The 18,257-nt window shown below is 47.7% G+C and overlaps 1 protein-coding gene across 7 annotated transcripts in view; it reads right to left on the bottom strand.

Annotated features, from left to right (window-relative positions):
* Positions 1-4,367: 4,367 nt before the first annotated feature.
* Positions 4,368-18,257, bottom strand: part of LOC142665702 (tumor protein D54-like) — a 29,566-nt gene continuing 15,676 nt past the window's right edge. For 2 of the 7 annotated variants that reach the window (XM_075845448.1, XM_075845447.1), the window contains exons 4-9: positions 16,538-16,597; positions 13,185-13,286; positions 10,290-10,316; positions 8,224-8,265; positions 7,822-7,870; positions 4,368-6,169 (exon numbers count right to left, since the gene is read on the bottom strand). In XM_075845448.1, the coding sequence (XP_075701563.1) occupies positions 6,083-6,169; positions 7,822-7,870; positions 8,224-8,265; positions 10,290-10,316; positions 13,185-13,286; positions 16,538-16,597 (367 nt within the window). In that variant the 3' untranslated portion in view covers positions 4,368-6,082. The remainder of the gene's footprint in view (positions 6,170-7,821; positions 7,871-8,223; positions 8,266-10,289; positions 10,317-13,184; positions 13,287-16,537; positions 16,598-18,257) is intronic. The other 5 variants (XM_075845449.1, XM_075845450.1, XM_075845451.1 and 2 more) reach the window with 5 other exon arrangements.

Here is an 18,257-nt window from a genome sequence, read left to right as displayed (position 1 = left end):
CATATAATGTATACAAGCGTCCCGCATATAATGTATACAAGCGTCCCGCATATAATGTATACAAGCGTCCCGCATATAATGTATACAAGCGTCCCGCATATAATGTATACAAGCGTCCCGCATATAATGTATACAAGCGTCCCACATATAATGTATACAAGCGTCCCGCATATAATGTATACAAGCGTCCCGCATATAATGTATACAAGCGTCCCGCATATAATGTATACAAGCGTCCCGCATATAATGTATACAAGCGTCCCGCATATAATGTATAGAAGCGTCCCGCATATAATGTATAGAAGCGTCCCGCATATAATGTATACAAGCGTCCCGCATATAATGTATACAAGCGTCCCGCATATAATGTATACAAGCGTCCCGCATATAATGTATACAAGCGTCCCGCATATAATGTATACAAGCGTCCCGCATATAATGTATAGAAGCGTCCCGCATATAATGTATACAAGCGTCCCGCATATAATGTATACAAGCGTCCCGCATATAATGTATACAAGCGTCCCGCATATAATGTATAGAAGCGTCCCGCATATAATGTATAGAAGCGTCCCGCATATAATGTATATAAGCGTCCCGCATATAATGTATATAAGCGTCCCGCATATAATGTATATAAGCGTCCCGCATATAATGTATATAAGCGTCCCGCATATAATGTATACAAGCGTCCCGCATATAATGTATATAAGCGTCCCGCATATAATGTATATAAGCGTCCCGCATATAATGTATATAAGCGTCCCGCATATAATGTATATAAGCGTCCCGCATATAATGTATATAAGCGTCCCGCATATAATGTATATAAGCGTCCCGCATATAATGTATATAAGCGTCCCGCATATAATGTATAGAAGCGTCCCGCATATAATGTATAGAAGCGTCCCGCATATAATGTATATAAGCGTCCCGCATATAATGTATAGAAGTGTCCCGCATATAATGTATATAAGTGTCCCGCATATAATGTATATAAGTGCCCCGCATATAATGTATATAAGTGTCCCGCATATAATGTATGTGTCCCGCATATAATGTATAGAAGTGCCCTGCATATAATGTATATAAGTGCCCGCATATAATGTATATGTGTCCTGCATATAATGTATATAAGTGTCCCACATATAATGTATATAAGTGTCCCGCATATAATGTATATAAGTGTCCCGCATATAATGTATATAAGTGTCCCGCATATAATGTATATAAGTGTCCCGCATATAATGTATATAAGTGTCCCGCATATAATGTATATAAGTGTCCTGCATATAATGTATATAAGTGTCCCGCATATAATGTATATAAGTGTCCCGCATATAATGTATATAAGTGCCCCGCATATAATGTATATAAGTGCCCCGCATATAATGTATGTGTCCCGCATATAATGTATAGAAGTGCCCTGCATATAATGTATATAAGTGCCCGCATATAATGTATATGTGTCCTGCATATAATGTATATAAGTGTCCCACATATAATGTATATAAGTGTCCCGCATATAATGTATATAAGTGTCCCGCATATAATGTATATAAGTGTCCTGCATATAATGTATATAAGTGTCCCGCATATAATGTATATGTGTCCTGCACTTCTTTTACAGGTCGTCAGCACAGTACGTCGGCAAACACATTCAAATGAATGGGCAGATGTTTGCCGACGTATTGTAGCCCTATTTTCAGACGTAAAACGACGCATAATACGCCTCGTTTACGTCTGAAAATAGGTCGTGTGAACCCAGCCTTACTGTTTTACAATTGGGTTGTGCCCCTACTTGAACTTGTGCTATCGGAATCTCTCCACAGCCACAGGATAGGTCATCACTAAATGATTGGTGGGTGTCCAACACCCGGACCCGATCAGCTGTTCTGGCTGCCCCCAGCATCGGCACTGACCACTGCATAACTTCCCGTGCGGGAGGCAGCCCTTACAGCTGATCGTTGCGGGTTCCGGCTGTCAGACCCCCACCGATCATATACTGGTGACCTATCCTGTGGAAAGGTCATCGGTATGAAAAACCAGCCCATGCCCAGACAACGCCTTTAACATTGCAGTCTGATGAGGCCAAAGGTTAAGGCCGGGTTCTCACGTGATGGATACAATGCATAAAAACCACGCAACGTGTCTGACCTGGAACCTGCAGGACATTCCGTTCCAAAAATCTCACTACATTATGATGTGGTTTTTCGGACGCAATTAAAACTGCGGACGAAAGGCGTTCATACTTACCCTTTCCCCTCCTCTGACGTCCACTCCGGCCTCCCTGGAAGACGTTGCAGGCCACATAACACTGCAGCTTGTGATTGGCAACTGCGACCGTTGCGACCCCTATAGCTACGCCACTGGGACCAAGCAAAACACTTGTGGGGGAATCTGCCACAGTAAAAACATTGAAAAAGTGTACAGGGCAACCATAGCCAGATCATCATAGTATTAGGTTGGGGTTAGATCTCCGGCTTTATACACGTGGCCATATGAGCGCCGCACACTTGATGCCAAAAACGGGTTTAGGCTTCGTTCACATCTACATCGGGCTTTCGCTCATGGGTTCCGTCAGACCTTTCCGTCATGTATGGAACCCATAGCTTCCGTTTGCATTACCATAGATTTCAATGGTAATACTTCCGTTGCAAATGGTTTCCGTTTCGTAATATTTTCTTTTTTTTGACGGTCGACCGCTTTATTGATCCCGCCAAACAACTGAAACCTTACGGAACGGAGACAAAAACAAAAACCATTGGCAACGGAAGCGTTACCATTGAAATCTATGGTAATGCAGACGGAAGATATGGTTTCCGTACATGACGGAAAGGTCTGACGGAACCCATGAATGAAAGCCCGACGCAGATGTGAACGAAGCCTTAGATCCCATTCACATTAACCTTATTTTTTTATTTACATACCATCAAAATAAGTGGAACAAAACAGGACACACACGCGGATTCTACTAGTAAATATTTTATTGACATCGCTCTGCATCCACTGCGGACATAGGGGAAGAACAACGGAAAACCCCTGGGTCCTCCCCTCTTGCAGTGACAGGAGTATGAAGAACGTAAGGCCGGCAGCCGTCAATCCTACAGGTAGTCTCCTCCATCTAGAGAACTCTAACCTCCACTATCCCCCCTCAGTGCTGCGGTAGGCCAGGAGGTAGCCCCCTCTAGTGGATAAATCAGGAGTTTGCAGATGTCAGTACAACTTGAATGCTTTGGTTATACATCACAGTGATAGATTGGAATCCGGACACGATTACACTTAACAATGCCGATAAACAACGAACAGGATGTGAACAGAGGCATAAGACGTGCGCCATTTATTGGCTACTTACTGGAGACCATGTGATCTTTGTAAAGCGAAGGATATATTATGCCATAGAAATTGTCACTTGTTGCTACAGTCCCACATTTTTTGGGAAGCAGTAAGTAGCGCCGGCTTTCTATAAAGTGTGCACCTATTGCCGAAAACAGCCCCTATGGTCGGGCTTGTAAATTAACAAAGTCTCAAAAATTGCGGCCTCCATGTTTTGGGGGGGCTTCAGATATAATTAACCATCGCTTGTACGCAGCAGGACTTAATCCATCTAACTATTAAAGGGTAACTAAACCTTCAAACAACGTCTGACGTGTCATACGTTTTGATTGGTGGGGGTCCGAGCACTGAGACCCCCCCCACCGATCGCTAAAACGAAGCGGCAGAAGTGCTGGCGTGAGCGCCGAGCCGCTTCGTGTCTGTTCGGCTTTTTCCGGAAATCAATGTATCGCAGTTCGGACTCAATAGAAAGTCTATGAGCTCGTACTCCGATCCATCGGCTTTCCGGAAAAAAAGACGATCAGAAACTAAGCGGCTCGGCGCTCACACCAGCACTTCTGCCGCTTCGTTTTAGCGATCGGTGGGGGGGTCTCAGTGCTCGGACCCCAACAATCAAAACTTATGACACGTCAGAAGTTTGTCATAATATTAAAGGGTAAAATACAGATACATCAATTTCTATGGCGCACGGAAACCTTACTATGTATTTACGGGAAGGTGTCCGGGCCATAGAAAGGATCCACCAAAAAACAGAACACGTCGTATTTTTTGAATTTACGGACCAGGCTCCTATACTTCATAATGGGAGCACGGCCCGCAAATAATGGGCACGGCCATGGGCAGAGGGCCTAAGCCAACTTCTGGTATGTCCCTTAAACCTCTTCCTACCGCCACCCAGCAGACGCAATCATCACATCACTCATTCTCTAGGAACTAGTGACAGTATTGAGGCACGAGGCACAAGAAGCCTCCCATCTCAGCCTTCCTGCTGGTTCCTAGCGAGCTGATCGCATACGACGAGCGCCTCCATACTCACATAAGCCTTTTATTTCCGAGTAGCAAAAATGACAATGAAGCGATACGTCCGACATGTACATCTCACAAGCAAAAGCAACAGTTAATGTGACCCCAGAGACAGTGCCAGCAGGGAATACAATCCTATATATGCCTTTATTTTTATATATTTTGTCTTTGCAGCAGAGCAGTTCAAGTATCGGAGAGGTGACAGACGTTAGAAAGCAGTCGCAGGTATAATTCTGCATTCACTTATTTTCCTGCCGGGACACGACATTCTCAGTGTCCGGGATTGAAGTGCAGAAAGCGGCGTAAACCCGAACCCCCGAAACGCAGCAGCCGATGAATCAAAGAAAAAGAAGGAGGAGGAATAGTAGTAAACGTCTGCCCCACAACTGCAGCGTCTGGACCAACTACAAGAGCGCGACTGTGGGGGTCTTACATTGAAGCCCTGCGGGTGGTGTCAGATCTACACCCCTCTATCTGTACCCTCCTCTCCCATAGTGTTTAAAATCTACAAACAAAAATATTCTCAAAGCTACTGCACAATTCTATATGGAGGAGCTTAGTGACGAGCTCTACACTACACCCGAGAAGCAGAGGCGAAACGTGAGTCAATTACCCATTATTTAAAGGGGTTGTCCACTAGCCAATAACTGATGACCTATCCACCGGATAGGTCATCAGTATAGGATTTGTGGGGGTCAGACTACCGGACTCCACACCGATCAGCTGCTCCGATAGCCTGCGGGCACCGGATGTCATTGCACAGTATTCAATGTATGGAGTCGGAAGCAGATGGCTCCGCACGTCACATAGTGGCCGTGCGGCGGAACTGCAGCTCTGCTCCTATTCACTTGAATACTGCAGCTTGGGCGCTATTCCGTGACCGGAACCATCTGCTTCCGGGTTGGACGTCCGGTGCCCGGAGCAGCTGATTGACGCGGGGTCCGGGTGTTGGACCCCCACAGATCATATACTGATGACCTATCCAGTGGACAACCCCTTTAATAGAGGCGTAGGGATCTAGAATTGTCCTAAAGCAAAGAATACACAAACTGGCTCAATGTAGGCCTTATGTTTAGGCATTGTTTAAAAAGGAGCGGTCACGTGAGGCAATCAGTCTGACCTCTGGTGATTCACCACTAGCAGAACTGGCCCGGATAACGAGATAAACGGTTTGTTTTGTGTAAATGGTGCCAAAAGATTTAAAGCGACGCTCCTGTCTCCGGATATAATTATAAATGTGATAGGGTATAAGGAGTTCTATTACCTGGTGCCATGCATTGTGCCCGTCTGCCGTGGATCCGCTGTTTTAGGGTCCTCTCAACATGGCCACAGCGCTTCTCACACGGGAGTCTAAGACACGCCCTCTCTGGTCATTGATTGGACAGAACTGCTCTGCACTGGCCAATACAAGAACAGTGGGAGTGTCTCAGACTCGTAGTCTCAGAAGCGCTGCAGTCATTTTAAGACAACCCAGGGGGAACCCTAAAACGGCGGAGGAGGAGAATCTTGGAGCGACGCTTTGCTTTAGGTACAATTTAACCCTGGACATCCAGTTGTAAAAGAAAAGGTCTGGGAGGGAACGTCCAAATTTTGCGCATCATCATTTCAGGGGCAAAGGTTAGTGTCATTTTGTTTGCTGGCAGCCCCTTTGGGCTTTGAGATGATGCGGTGGTTACGGGACAGAATGGATAAAGAAAGTTGAAGGTGACGAGATGAAGATGATCTAGAACGGGGCCGAATCTTGTGATTTATTGTCTGGAGAGTGCAAATTCTGGCTGCCATTTTCTTCCCCGTCTGTAGATCCCCTGGGCTGGAAACATAAAAAAAAAGACAAATAATTACATAATAGCACCAAACGTAGACCCCATGCACACGACGGTGGCCGGGAATCAGTGTCCGCGATTACGGGAACGGCTGGCGGCTGACAGCCATCCGCACTTGTGGTCCGAGCTCCGATATAAAAGTACGGGAGAACGATCCGTAGTGCATCTGAATTTACGGCTCCGCAAAAAAACGGGGAGGAATCTTAGGTAATCCCGTCGTCCCTTAACAACGCTTCCGCAATTACGGACGGCTACGGCTCCACCTCATTGCGGAAGCGCCTCTATGGGGAGTCCGTGCCACAATTGCGGACAAGTATAAGACAAGTTCTATAATTTGCGGATCATCTCTACGGCACGGACCCACATCCGTAAATATACGGAAAGGCGTCCGTGACCTATAGACATGATTGGCGCTTGGTAGTCGCAGTTGTATCCGGTATTTCATCTTTGACGTATTAATTTAAAGGGGAGCTTGTACCCTTAGTAGGTAGCGGAGTGTCAGATGCTTTTTTGGAGCCTGGACAAACAATCCCTACTTTTCCAGAACTATTTGTCTTAGGCCCCATGCACACGACCGTAGCTTTCACCCGTAATTATGGGTCAGGTAATTGCGGATCCAATCAGAGTTCTACCAGTTTGTAAGAAGCCACGTTCCCCCTCCCGGAGGGTGGCACACTATTTCCCAGCCCTATTGTTGGTACTTACGGAGTTTTTTTAGTGGTCACCAGTATGCGGTCTACTTCAGCTTGACTAGGACTAGGAGGCCCTCATGGTGACCGACTCCCGTAATCGGTCGCAAAAAAACACTTGCGCCAGTTTGGGCATTCTTTGCTTTAGCACAATTATAAATCCCTACGCCTCCGTTAAAGGGGTTGTCCACCCTCAGACAACTGATGACCACCGGATAGGCCATCAGTATATGATCTGTGGGGGTCCGACAACAAGACCCCGCACCGATCAGCTGCTCCGGCTGCCTGCAGGCACCGGATGTCATTGCACACTATGCAGTGTACGGAGCTGGAAGCAGTTGGCTCTGTACATTGCGTAGCGGCCGCGCTGCAGCTCTGCTCCTAATCACTTCAATACTGAGGCTCGGCCGCTATTCCGTGACTGGAGCCATCGGTGTGGGGGTCCGGGTGTCGGACCCTCACCGATCATATACTGATAACCTATCTGGTGGATAGGTCATCAGTCGTCCTGTAGTGGACAACCCCTTTAAGCCAGGGGACTTTAGTCTGAAGCCAGTTTAGGAAGCATCATATGGCATTTAAGGCTACATTCAGACGAGCGTAGCGAACCCCGGACGTGAAAAACGAGCACCGGTGCGGGACGCGTTGTGACGGACCCCCATAGACTGGAGTCTATGGAGGGATGCGTGACACGCAGTAAAATAGGACTTCTCCTATTTTTTCACGGACCCTTCACACAACGGTCGAGTGAACGGCCCCATTAAATACAGGAGTCCGTGTGACGGCCGTTGTTTTAACAGCCGTCGCACGGACGAGATTCCCGCTCGTCTCAATGAGCCCTAATTGATAAGAAATCCAGTGTTGCATCATATATCCCGGTCCTCGTCCACGGATTATAACAACGCCACTTTACCAGGAAGCCGTACGCTGCGATTCCACAATTCTCGTACCTTTATATTCACCACGCGTTCTTCAAAGGATTTGAAGGTGGACGAGTTCCTAGAAAAAAAAAAAATACACGAAAACGGTCACGAATATTAACCCTGTGACATCCAACAATACCGCGATGACTATATTATACACAATTCACCAACACACCAGAGACATTCTTATAATAACGCACGTTATTCCGCGGCGCGGTTTGTTCTGCCTTTCGACCCTTCCCAATGCCGGCGGCGTGCGATACCGACACACAACCCCGTTCATATACAGACCGATAAATACACACACACGCGATCTATAAAGCGCTCGGTGTCACGTGCGTCATGTTAGGCTTTAAGAGATGCCAAGTCAATTACCCCGAAACATTCAGAACATGCAATTAGCGCGTGCACCCCGTGGTTATACGTTACCTCATCGCCGGCATGCTTATGGAGTGGCGGATTGAATAACTGCTACTCGGACGGCATGTGGGAGCAGAAATCAGAGTTAGGGAGGAGAAGAGACGTTGAGCATAGTAAATGTGAACAGCAGCCAAGCAGTCAGTACCCGTCAGCGCAATATACAACTGACGTCCCAGAGACCAGCAATCTAACCGTACGCTGCGCTCTTATTCGAGTCACTAGTTTGGTGCGCGGTATCTGCCAACAATATATATTATATAATGTGCACAGGCGCTGATGAGTAATAGGTAGATTAAAGGGGTTATGTGGGGAGCAAAAATTATTATGCGAGTCCAGTCGCTAATATATATTCCGGTTGCGCGGATTCTGAGATTTTCATAGCGCTGCCGGGGGACCGGATGTCTAGTCGCGCAGTCGTCTCTGATGAGGATACGGCTCTTCGTCATGTGACTCGCTGTACTACTGCTTATACACGGAGTACAGCGGGTCCGGTCACATGACGAGGAGTCGTATCGTCATCGAAGAAAGCAGCGCGACTAGAAATCCGGTCATCGTAATGCAGTACCAGCCTAGTCCATGAGATTCCAGGAAATCTCATGTCCACGCTGCGGTATTTTTCCCGCACGTGAATCGACCTGCGGTGCGGATTTTTAAATCGGAGGCGTCAATTTAACTTGCGTTTCCGCTTGCGAATCCTATCCGCCTAGTGCAGAGGAAAATCGCAAACAAAACGCGCAGCATGAAAACGCCGAGATATACGCATCAAAACCAAAATGTTTTTACCCGCGAAGTCCCTTTAATTCTATAGAATATTCGTTATGAATACGCGATGACTGGACGGATCTGGCTGCTTGTTGCAAACATCAAACCCAAACACCGGACACCACACCACAAATCGTCTTCACTAAAATACCAGAAACGGAGACACACGGACCGCGTGCGGCAAATATTCTATAGATCTAGACCAGACGGTGACAGAACGGTGCGTGGCATGCAGGTATAAAGGGTTAATGTATAACGGACATGTACAAATTAAGTCTAAAAATCGCTGACGCGTTTGATTTTTTTTTAATGTGAAAGCGTCGTATCGCATTTCTCCAGCCGCCGTGGTGCTATCGATGACCTGACCAACGCCCTGCTGTGGATAGAAGGCCGAATTCAGGCGAACGGCGAGGAAACTCCGACGTGAACAATGGTCGTTTTTCACGTCCCCCGTTTTGACAGATCCCCATAGACTCGAGTCTATGGAGGGAATCCGTGAAAACGGAAGAAAATAGGACACGTTCTACTTTTCAACGGACCCTTCATACGGTCTGTTAAAAAAATGGCCGTGGGAACGGCCCCATTGAAATACATGCGTCCGTGTGATGGCCGTTGTTATAATGGCCGTCACATGGACGTATACCGCGGTCGTCGAAATTCTGCTTTAGGCCCCATTCACATCGCGTTTGTGCGTTCGGCCGGGCGTATATGTTTTTAAACACTAAAAAAGTATTGAAGCGTATACATAACTATAATGGGTCAAATGTCGACCAAAATGGCGTCCGTTTCGGTCTAGGTTTGTCGGGGTTTACGTTGAGATAATCTGCTACGCTATTCTGTACTTCAAAAAAAAAGCGTATACGCGACGTAACGGGTTCTTTTGAGCATTGATCTCAATGGACGACGCATGCAAATGTAACGCTATACGTTTATATCCGTTTACATACAGTAAATCTATACGGTTATTTTCTATAAACGTCGTATACTTTTATATTTAGATTTTATCTTCGGAAAAGGGGACGATGTCCTGAATGCATCACAAACCAAACCCGGCAGAGGATGACAACAGAGAGAAATAGCGGTCACTAACTCTGCTGCCAGGCAAAGGTTATGGGTAAAAGTCAAATAAAACGGAGAAGAACATGCAGCACTACAAGGAAACAAGGAGGATGTTATTAGACCACTCATTTCCCTACTAATAGTTCGGGGTAACATGCGGAGCTACAGGGACCAACCAGGAAACGTCTACACCACGAGGGGACATCCTGCATATATGTAATGGAGAACACAGAATAGAGGAGGGGTCCCCTTACCTAAAAGACTGAGAGAAAGGGAGAGCCCTGCGAGGGAATGGAGGAGCAGACAGAAATCAGCACCGGGTATCCCCAAAACCTTCACTGCGAAAACAGAGCACCCCCCCATCCCCTCCTGTAAAGACCAATGTGTCTCCATGGCAACAGACTACAAAAAAAATGTGTGTAGTCATGTATTCAGACTACGCAGAGGGTTTGTTTGTAGTCTGTTGCCATGGAGACAAAGGTCTGCATAGGAGCTGAATGGATGATATTTCATTAACACGGTTTGCAAAATTGCTTCGTTTACTGCCCCCTTTTATATGTAGCTACAGTAGTGTACAAACCCTTTAAACTACCCAGGCATTTTATATTCTGTTGCTGCCGGACTCCCCAGAATTCTGCAAACAGATCAGCCATGTTTGATTTTTACAACCATTCCGTTTGTCCTTTTTGTGTAAATGAGTTTTATTCACTGACTGCAGCAGTTTTGGATCTTACGGTGAGCAGTACAGGAAGGTAAGTAGTGGATTCAGAGAAGTAGGAGCACCCCAAGGTACGCAGACTCTTACCCTCCGATCATCTCCAAAGGCACAAAAGTCGCTCTAGCCACAGCCAGGCTGAAGTGTCCGCAGGTAAACAGACGGGTCAAGTCAGATCAAGTAAAAGTATTAAGGGATCTATTAACATGGCACAATAACAATGTGGAAACGCACGACAGGAGAACATGACGCAACCCAAGGACAAAGCGATCATGATCGGAGACACGGCGAACATTAGTAGCAAGAAAGTTGGCAAACCCAATGATCAGATTTCCATCATTTAAAGTGAAAGAAATAACAGGACGGGTATTAAAGGGGATCTGTCACCAGTTTATTAATTCCCTATCGCCTACCTAATCTAATAGACGCTGTCATGCTGATAATAACTAGTGTGTGATATTTTTTTTCCAAAAACGTTTATTATTTGCAAAGTTATGTTAATTTTTCTAAATATGCGAATTTGGCTATACTTGTCGTATGGGAGGTGACTCTTTCTTTTCACTCTGGGCGGTGTAATGTTTACTGTATGGCGCTGTCCAATCACGGTCATACAGTTCTCCTTTTCCCAGCCCAGCAACACAGCCTGATCATACAGCTTCCATACAGCTTCCATTCCCGACTTTTTCAATTGGTGATACCTCTGGTAATTTCACAGCTAGAACTGTGATGGTGGTATATGAAAGATTAGAATCTCATTATTCTTATGTTACCAGAACCACTGGTCTAGGTGGTCCACAGCCGGAGATATGGCTGTTTAAAGTGATCCCCTTCCCTCCAGCCTCAGTCTCTCACACTGTGTGAAGCAGCTTCAAGCTGATAGGTCAGAGGATGTGAGGTAGCTCCACCTCAGGAGGATCGTTGGTGGTGACACCCACTTGTCTAGTATAACCTCATTTGCATATTTAGAAAAAAGCTCATAACTTCTAAAATAAGAAATGTTTTGGGACACAATTCCCGCCAGTATTATCAGTGTGACAGCGACTATTAGATTAGCCAGGAGACTGGGCATTACTAGTGACAGATGCTCTGGAAAGAAAGTGCCCTAGTTTCCTACGCTGCGGTACATCTACCCCAGGGGGTCCTCAACATGTCTCTAGGGGGTACTTATATTTCATCATGCTGCACTTTTAATATATAGTATACCGTATGATAACTGCCTTGGGGAGACTTTACTGCAATTTATTTGGAGTAGGGGGTACTGGGCTAAAAAAAACAAAAAACATTGAGAAACACCGCTCTATTCTACCCTACTGAGGGCAACATCGCATAAAAAGGGAGACGCGGAGTATGGGATATACAGTTCTCTATGATTTGATTCAGCCTGCGAGTCCCGCTACCCCCGCCCACACAGAGATCCTGCGAGTCCCGCTACCCCCGCCCACAGAGATTCCGCGAGTCCCGCTACCCCCGCCCACACACAGAGATCCCGCTACCCCTGTCCACACAGAGATCCCGCGAGTCCCGCTACCCCCACCCACAGAGATCCCGCGAGTCCCGCTACCCCCGCCCACACAGAGATCCTGCGAGTCCCGCTACCCCCGCCCACAGAGATCCCGCGAGTCCCGCTACCCCCGCCCACACACAGAGATCCCGCTACCCCTGTCCACACAGAGATCCCGCGAGTCCCGCTACCCCCACCCACAGAGATCCCGCGAGTCCCGCTACCCCAGTCCACATAGAGATCCCGCGAGTCCTGCTACCCGTCCACACAGAGATCCCGCGAGTCCCGCTACCCCAGTCCACACAGAGATCCCGCGAGTCCTGCTACCCGTCCACACAGAGATCCCGCGAGTCCCGCTACCCCCGTCCACACACATGGAGCCCGATTGTCCTCCTCCCACCTACACAGAGTGGTTGACCGCTTTCCCAGTATGAGTTTGTATACATATAGACCAGTCAATCACTCTGTATGTTGGGGCGGGGGAGGCAGGACACTCAGGCTCTCTCATATGTAATAATAGATATCCCCCAAATCAGCGTCTCCCCCTCCAGCCTATGTTGCTCTCAGATAGGGTAACGTAGAGGTAGGTCCATTTTACTAATCCTGAAATTTTGCCTGACGTTCCACTTCCGGGGTCACATATAACGTGTCTCTGCTCACGTGGACATAGCGCTAGTTCCTTATAATTTTGCGCCAGGTATTTTCAGGACTTCTGATAACGCTGTTTCTTCTTCTTCTTTGGCAGAGAGCTGGCGCTTTGTAGACCGAGATCCATCACTGGAGGCGTCCAAGACTTCACGTGACCAGCGAGACTCCATGCATTTCACATACGCAGTGATTTTTTTTTCCCCTACCTCCGTTCTTTAGAAAGGCGACAACTACGAGGCCACAACGTCGTACAGAACATGAAGATATGACTAGAAGATATTTTACCTCATGTCCCCCAGTTTCCTGGAGATGGCGGTGCCCATCGTGGACAGAGCGGCAGTGGTTTTCTGCCCGGCAGTAGAGAGAGTCTCTTGAGTCTTCTTGTAGCTGAAATACAAGCAGTGAATATAAATGAACACATCGAGGAGCGGGGTGCAAAATATGTGTCATGTATAAGACCAGGCCTGGACAAATGTACAATTCAGGAGCGGAGGAAGATGTCAACAGCAAAATTGGTGCTGGCTACCTGGCTCCTGGGGCTTTGTCCAAGCCTGATACAGGCAAACAGGGTTTAAAGAGAACCTGTCACTTGGCCAGAAACCTGCGCTAGATTGCCGGCGCCTCGTAGATTCTGCCGCTTTTTTTTTCTTTCTTCTAGCCCCAACCGTTGCAGAGATATCGGTGCCGTTCGTTCTGGTGTCCGATATGCAAATGAGGCCTTTAGCCGTCAAGTGGGCGGTTACCGCTTATCAAGTGACAGGTGTTACCCGCCCACTTGACAGTCAAAGGCCTCATTTGCATATCGGACACCAGAACTAACCGCACCGATATCTCAGCAACGGTTGGGGCTAGAAGAAAAAAAGAAAAAGCGGCAGAATCTGTGAGGCGCCGGCAATTTAACGGAAACGTCGGCTGCAGTTTTTTGGGCAAGTGACAGGTTCTCTTTAAGCAGCTCTGTGACAACCCAGTCATGTTACGTGGAGTCGCGTGTTAGCAAAGCAAATGAAGCAGCAAATGAAGCAGCATGTTAGTATAGTAGGAGCAGCAAGGAAATGAGCAACGTCACCACCCATCACCGGAGCACCCAAATCTACTCCACCTGCGCACACAAAATTCATCCAACTGCAAATACTAGGCGTTCTTCCCACTCTTTTGGGCTTATTCACACGGTGCGGTGTCAAATTGCGGTTAATTGGTGCCATTTGACCACACTGTGCGAAGAAACCCTTCATACAACCGTTCAGACCACATAAGTGTGTGTTCACATGGGCAGGTTTTGTGGCTTTGTTTTGCCGCGATCATCACCAAATCATGGGAAAAAAAAAAAACCTCCGCTGTGGCTATCCAAAATCGTGTAAAAAATGCAGCGTTACAAAAACGCCACAAAGCGTTGGAAAACGAATGGTTTCCAGTACACGTAGCAGTACGCAGTTTTTCGGGAGCGCGGCTTGTACAGGTGAAGCACATTGAAACCATGTGCTTCACCTGTACACGCTACGTGGGCAAAAACGGCACCGCACAACTGCAGCGCAATACCAACATAAGGCCGCTATGTGTACGGGCACTCCGTCCACATTCACACGTCGCGGATTTGTTGCGGATTTTGAGTGCAGATTTTAACCGCCGAAAAAGGGCGAGAGCCGAGTAAAATCCACGACTTGTGAACTCAGCCTCAGGCCCCATGCACACGACCGTAAAATCGCCCGTAATTACGGGCCCATTCATTTCTATGGCCGACGGACACCTTCCCGTATGTCTACGGGCAAGTGTCCGTGCCGTAGAAACCTGCCGAAAAAAATAGGAAACGTCCTATTTTTTTATTTTACGGACCGTCTCCCATACTTTATAATGGGAGCACAGCCCACAAATGTGGGTGACTGTCCGCGGCCGGCTGTACCCGCAATCACGGACCGGGATTACGGCTACGGCCGCGTGCATGGGGCCTTCGTAAGTACGGCTACAAGAACTACTCACATGGTGTGATAAATTCCCATGATTTAGGCCTCATACACACGACCGTGCTGCATTTTACTGTCCGCAAATACGGATCCATAGTCATCCGCAATCATCTGCAAATACAGGATGGTGTCCGTAATTATAGTCCGTAGTGCATCCGTCTTTACGGATCCGCAAAAAAAACAAAAACAGGGCGGAATTTTGCGTAATCCCCTGGCGTGGAATAGCAACGCTTCCGGAAATACGGACGGCTACGGATCCACCTCCTCAGCTGTCGGCAATTACGGAAGCGCTCATAGACGTCTATGGCGAGTCTGCCCCGCTATCGCAAACAGGAATAGGACAGGTTTTATATTTTGCGGATCATTTCTACGGTACGGATACACATCCGTAAAATATACGGAAAGGTGTCCGCGACCTCTAGCAATAAATGGTTCCGCAATTTGATCCGTAATTACGGATGAAAACTCCGGTCGTGTGCCTGGGGCTTTACTTTGCATAAACATTTGGTCCCAGCAGTGATCTAGGGCACAGGGAAGGACGTGTGACGACATACGGGCCGTGCCACAGACAGGAGACGTAACACTCGTCCACACAGGCTGTGCTACAGACAGGGTATATAATCTATATCCACAGAGAGCCATATAAATATATGTACCCAGTCCATATAGCAACCTGTATGCATAAGCTGCAAGTAAACACGTCCGTCCAGACGTCAGATCCCAGGGAAGGCATTTAAGGTCGGGTTCCCACAAGACGGATACGCTGCGCAAAAACCATGCAGCGTATCCGACCTGGAACCCGCAGTACATTCTGTCCGAAAACCGCACCATGCTAAGGTGCATTTTTGTCGAACAAAATTTCCGTTGCGGAAATTGGCTGCAGCGGCGGTCACATGGGATGTAACGTCATCCCAAGAGGCCGGCCTCTGACATCATACAGGCCAGCCTCCAGGGATGACGTATCATCCCATGTGACCGCTGCTGCAGCCTGTGATTGGTTGCAGTGGTCACATGAGATACAACTTCATCCCAGGAGGCCGGACTGCAGGAAGGAGGAGGGCATTCTGGGGGGGCATGATTTTTTTATTTTCCCCCGGAGTTGCGATTTTTGCGACGTAATCGCTGCGATTCCGCCGCCAAAGTCGCAACACTTGGCTTTCTGTTGCGGGTTTTGCATCCACATTGAATTCAATAGGGAAAACCGCAATGGAAAATCAAAGAAAACGCAGCATAAATTGACATGGATTTAAATTCTGAACCACAGTCCAATTTATGAACGTTTACGCTGCGTTTTTTTTCCGCAACGCGGGCCGGAGATTTTCTGAATCTCATCCACTTCGCTGCTGCTGTAAATGCTCCGGAATTTCCGCACAGAATTCTGTTGCGGAAATTACGCAGCGTTTTCGCTGTTTGGGAACCCGGCCTTAGTGGCGCTACATGCACAGATATAAACGGGGGAAATTTCATAAAAGTTTTCATGTCGGATGTGTCGGGGTCATTCCGAGAATGGATTTCATACATGATCCCCGGTACTTCACGCTCCCAAACCACAATCCTATAATAACCGTACGACCAATCAGAGCAGAGTACAAACGACACACACTTCATTCTCACATCCCCTAAGCAAGTGTGGCCCCCCCTACAGTAAGCTGGGAGAACGGCAGATCCAAAATGACTCACACATCAGACTGCGTCACTTTGTCGTTCCACTCGCCAAGTTTCTCTGAGGTTTTAACGTAACTGTAACAAAATGAACACCGGGATCTTAATGAAAGAGCCGTGTGCCGTGCAGAAGACGCCTGCCACTGTGTGAGGGGTAACGGCATGGTGCGTCTCCACATGGCAGGGTGCGGGTGATACAAGACATGCCTAGGCGATCACTGGGGCGGACTGGAAGCTCGCGACTTTAGTATTACAATGGCCGACAACGAAAATTGTGTTGCGGCAATTAAATAAAACTGTCCAAAAACATTGCACAACTGGGGCCCAAAACAAAATCTGTAAAAGGGCCCTCACCGACCATGTGCCGTTTATAATGCTGGTCTCTTCTTATGGGGCCTTTTAGGATCCCTCAGACTCTAGGGCGCAGGTGTGAATGCAATATGTGCACCCCTATAGCTGCGCGATTTTCGTGCGTTTCCACGCATCGCTCCATAGACTCTAGTCTATGGGGGGGGGGGGGTCGGTGAGAACGCGTCCCGCCCCGGTGAAAAACTGCAGTTTCTCACATCCGAGGTTGGCCACGTTCGTGTGAATTGAGCCTTAGGGTGCAAAATATTTTTATAGCAGCTACATAGCTGGTAATGCCAAGTGCAGAGGATGTAAGATCTACAGGGGCTGTAACTTCTACAGGGGCTGTAACTTCTACAGGGGCTGTAACTTCTACAGGGGCTGTAACTTCTACAGGGGCTGTAACTTCTACAGGGGCTGTAACTTCTACAGGGGCTGCAACATCCACAGGGGCTGCAACATCCACAGGGGCTGCAACATCCACAGGGGCTGCAACATCCACAGGGGCTGCAACAGCCACAGGGGCTGCAACAGCCACAGGGGCTGCAACAGCTATAGGGGGCTGTAACAGCTATAGGGGCTGCAACAGCTATAGGGGCTGTAACAGCTATAGGGGCTGTAACATCTATAGGGCTGTAACATCTATAGGGGCTGTAACATCTATAGGGGCTGTAACAGCTATAGGGGCTGCAAGATCTACAGGGGCTGTAAGATCTACAGGGGCTGTAAGATCTACAGGGGCTGTAAGATCTACAGGGGCTGTAAGATCTACAGGGGCTGTAAGATCTACAGGGGCTGTAAGATCTACAGGGGCTGTAAGATCTACAGGGGCTGTAAGATCTACAGGGGCTGTAAGATCTACAGGGGCTGTAAGATCTACAGGGGCTGTAAGATCTACAGGGGCTGTAAGATCTACAGGGGCTGTAAGATCTACAGGGGCTGTAAGATCTACAGGGGCTGTAAGATCTACAGGGGCTGTAAGATCTACAGGGGCTGTAAGATCTACAGGGGCTGTAAGATCTACAGGGGCTGTAAGATCTACAGGGGCTGTAAGATCTACAGGGGCTGTAAGATCTACAGGGGCTGTAAGATCTATAGGGGTCGTAAGATCTATACCCTCCTTGGTAGAGACGTGTGTGAATTAATCCTGTACTTCCGGCTTTGTGATCCCTGCAGGTTCAGAGGTTATGATTTTTTTATTCCTACAGGGGACTCACAATGTGACTCAGGCAGCGGAATACAAATATCATGACCCTGATAAGTACAGACACCTCTTATAATGTATTCTGCTTGTAAGCCCGGGACAGGCATGAGACCCAGAGGGCAGGGCTAATGGAGGTCTTACGAGGGCCGTGTAAACGAGCGCCGATCAATGAGATGGGCCGTTGAT

This window comes from Rhinoderma darwinii, chromosome 13 (genome assembly GCF_050947455.1).
Source record: "Rhinoderma darwinii isolate aRhiDar2 chromosome 13, aRhiDar2.hap1, whole genome shotgun sequence".
NCBI classification, from domain to species: Eukaryota; Metazoa; Chordata; class Amphibia; order Anura; family Rhinodermatidae; genus Rhinoderma; species Rhinoderma darwinii.
The sequence above is the reverse complement of the archived record's forward strand: the minus strand, read 5'-3'. Positions and strand labels throughout refer to the sequence as shown.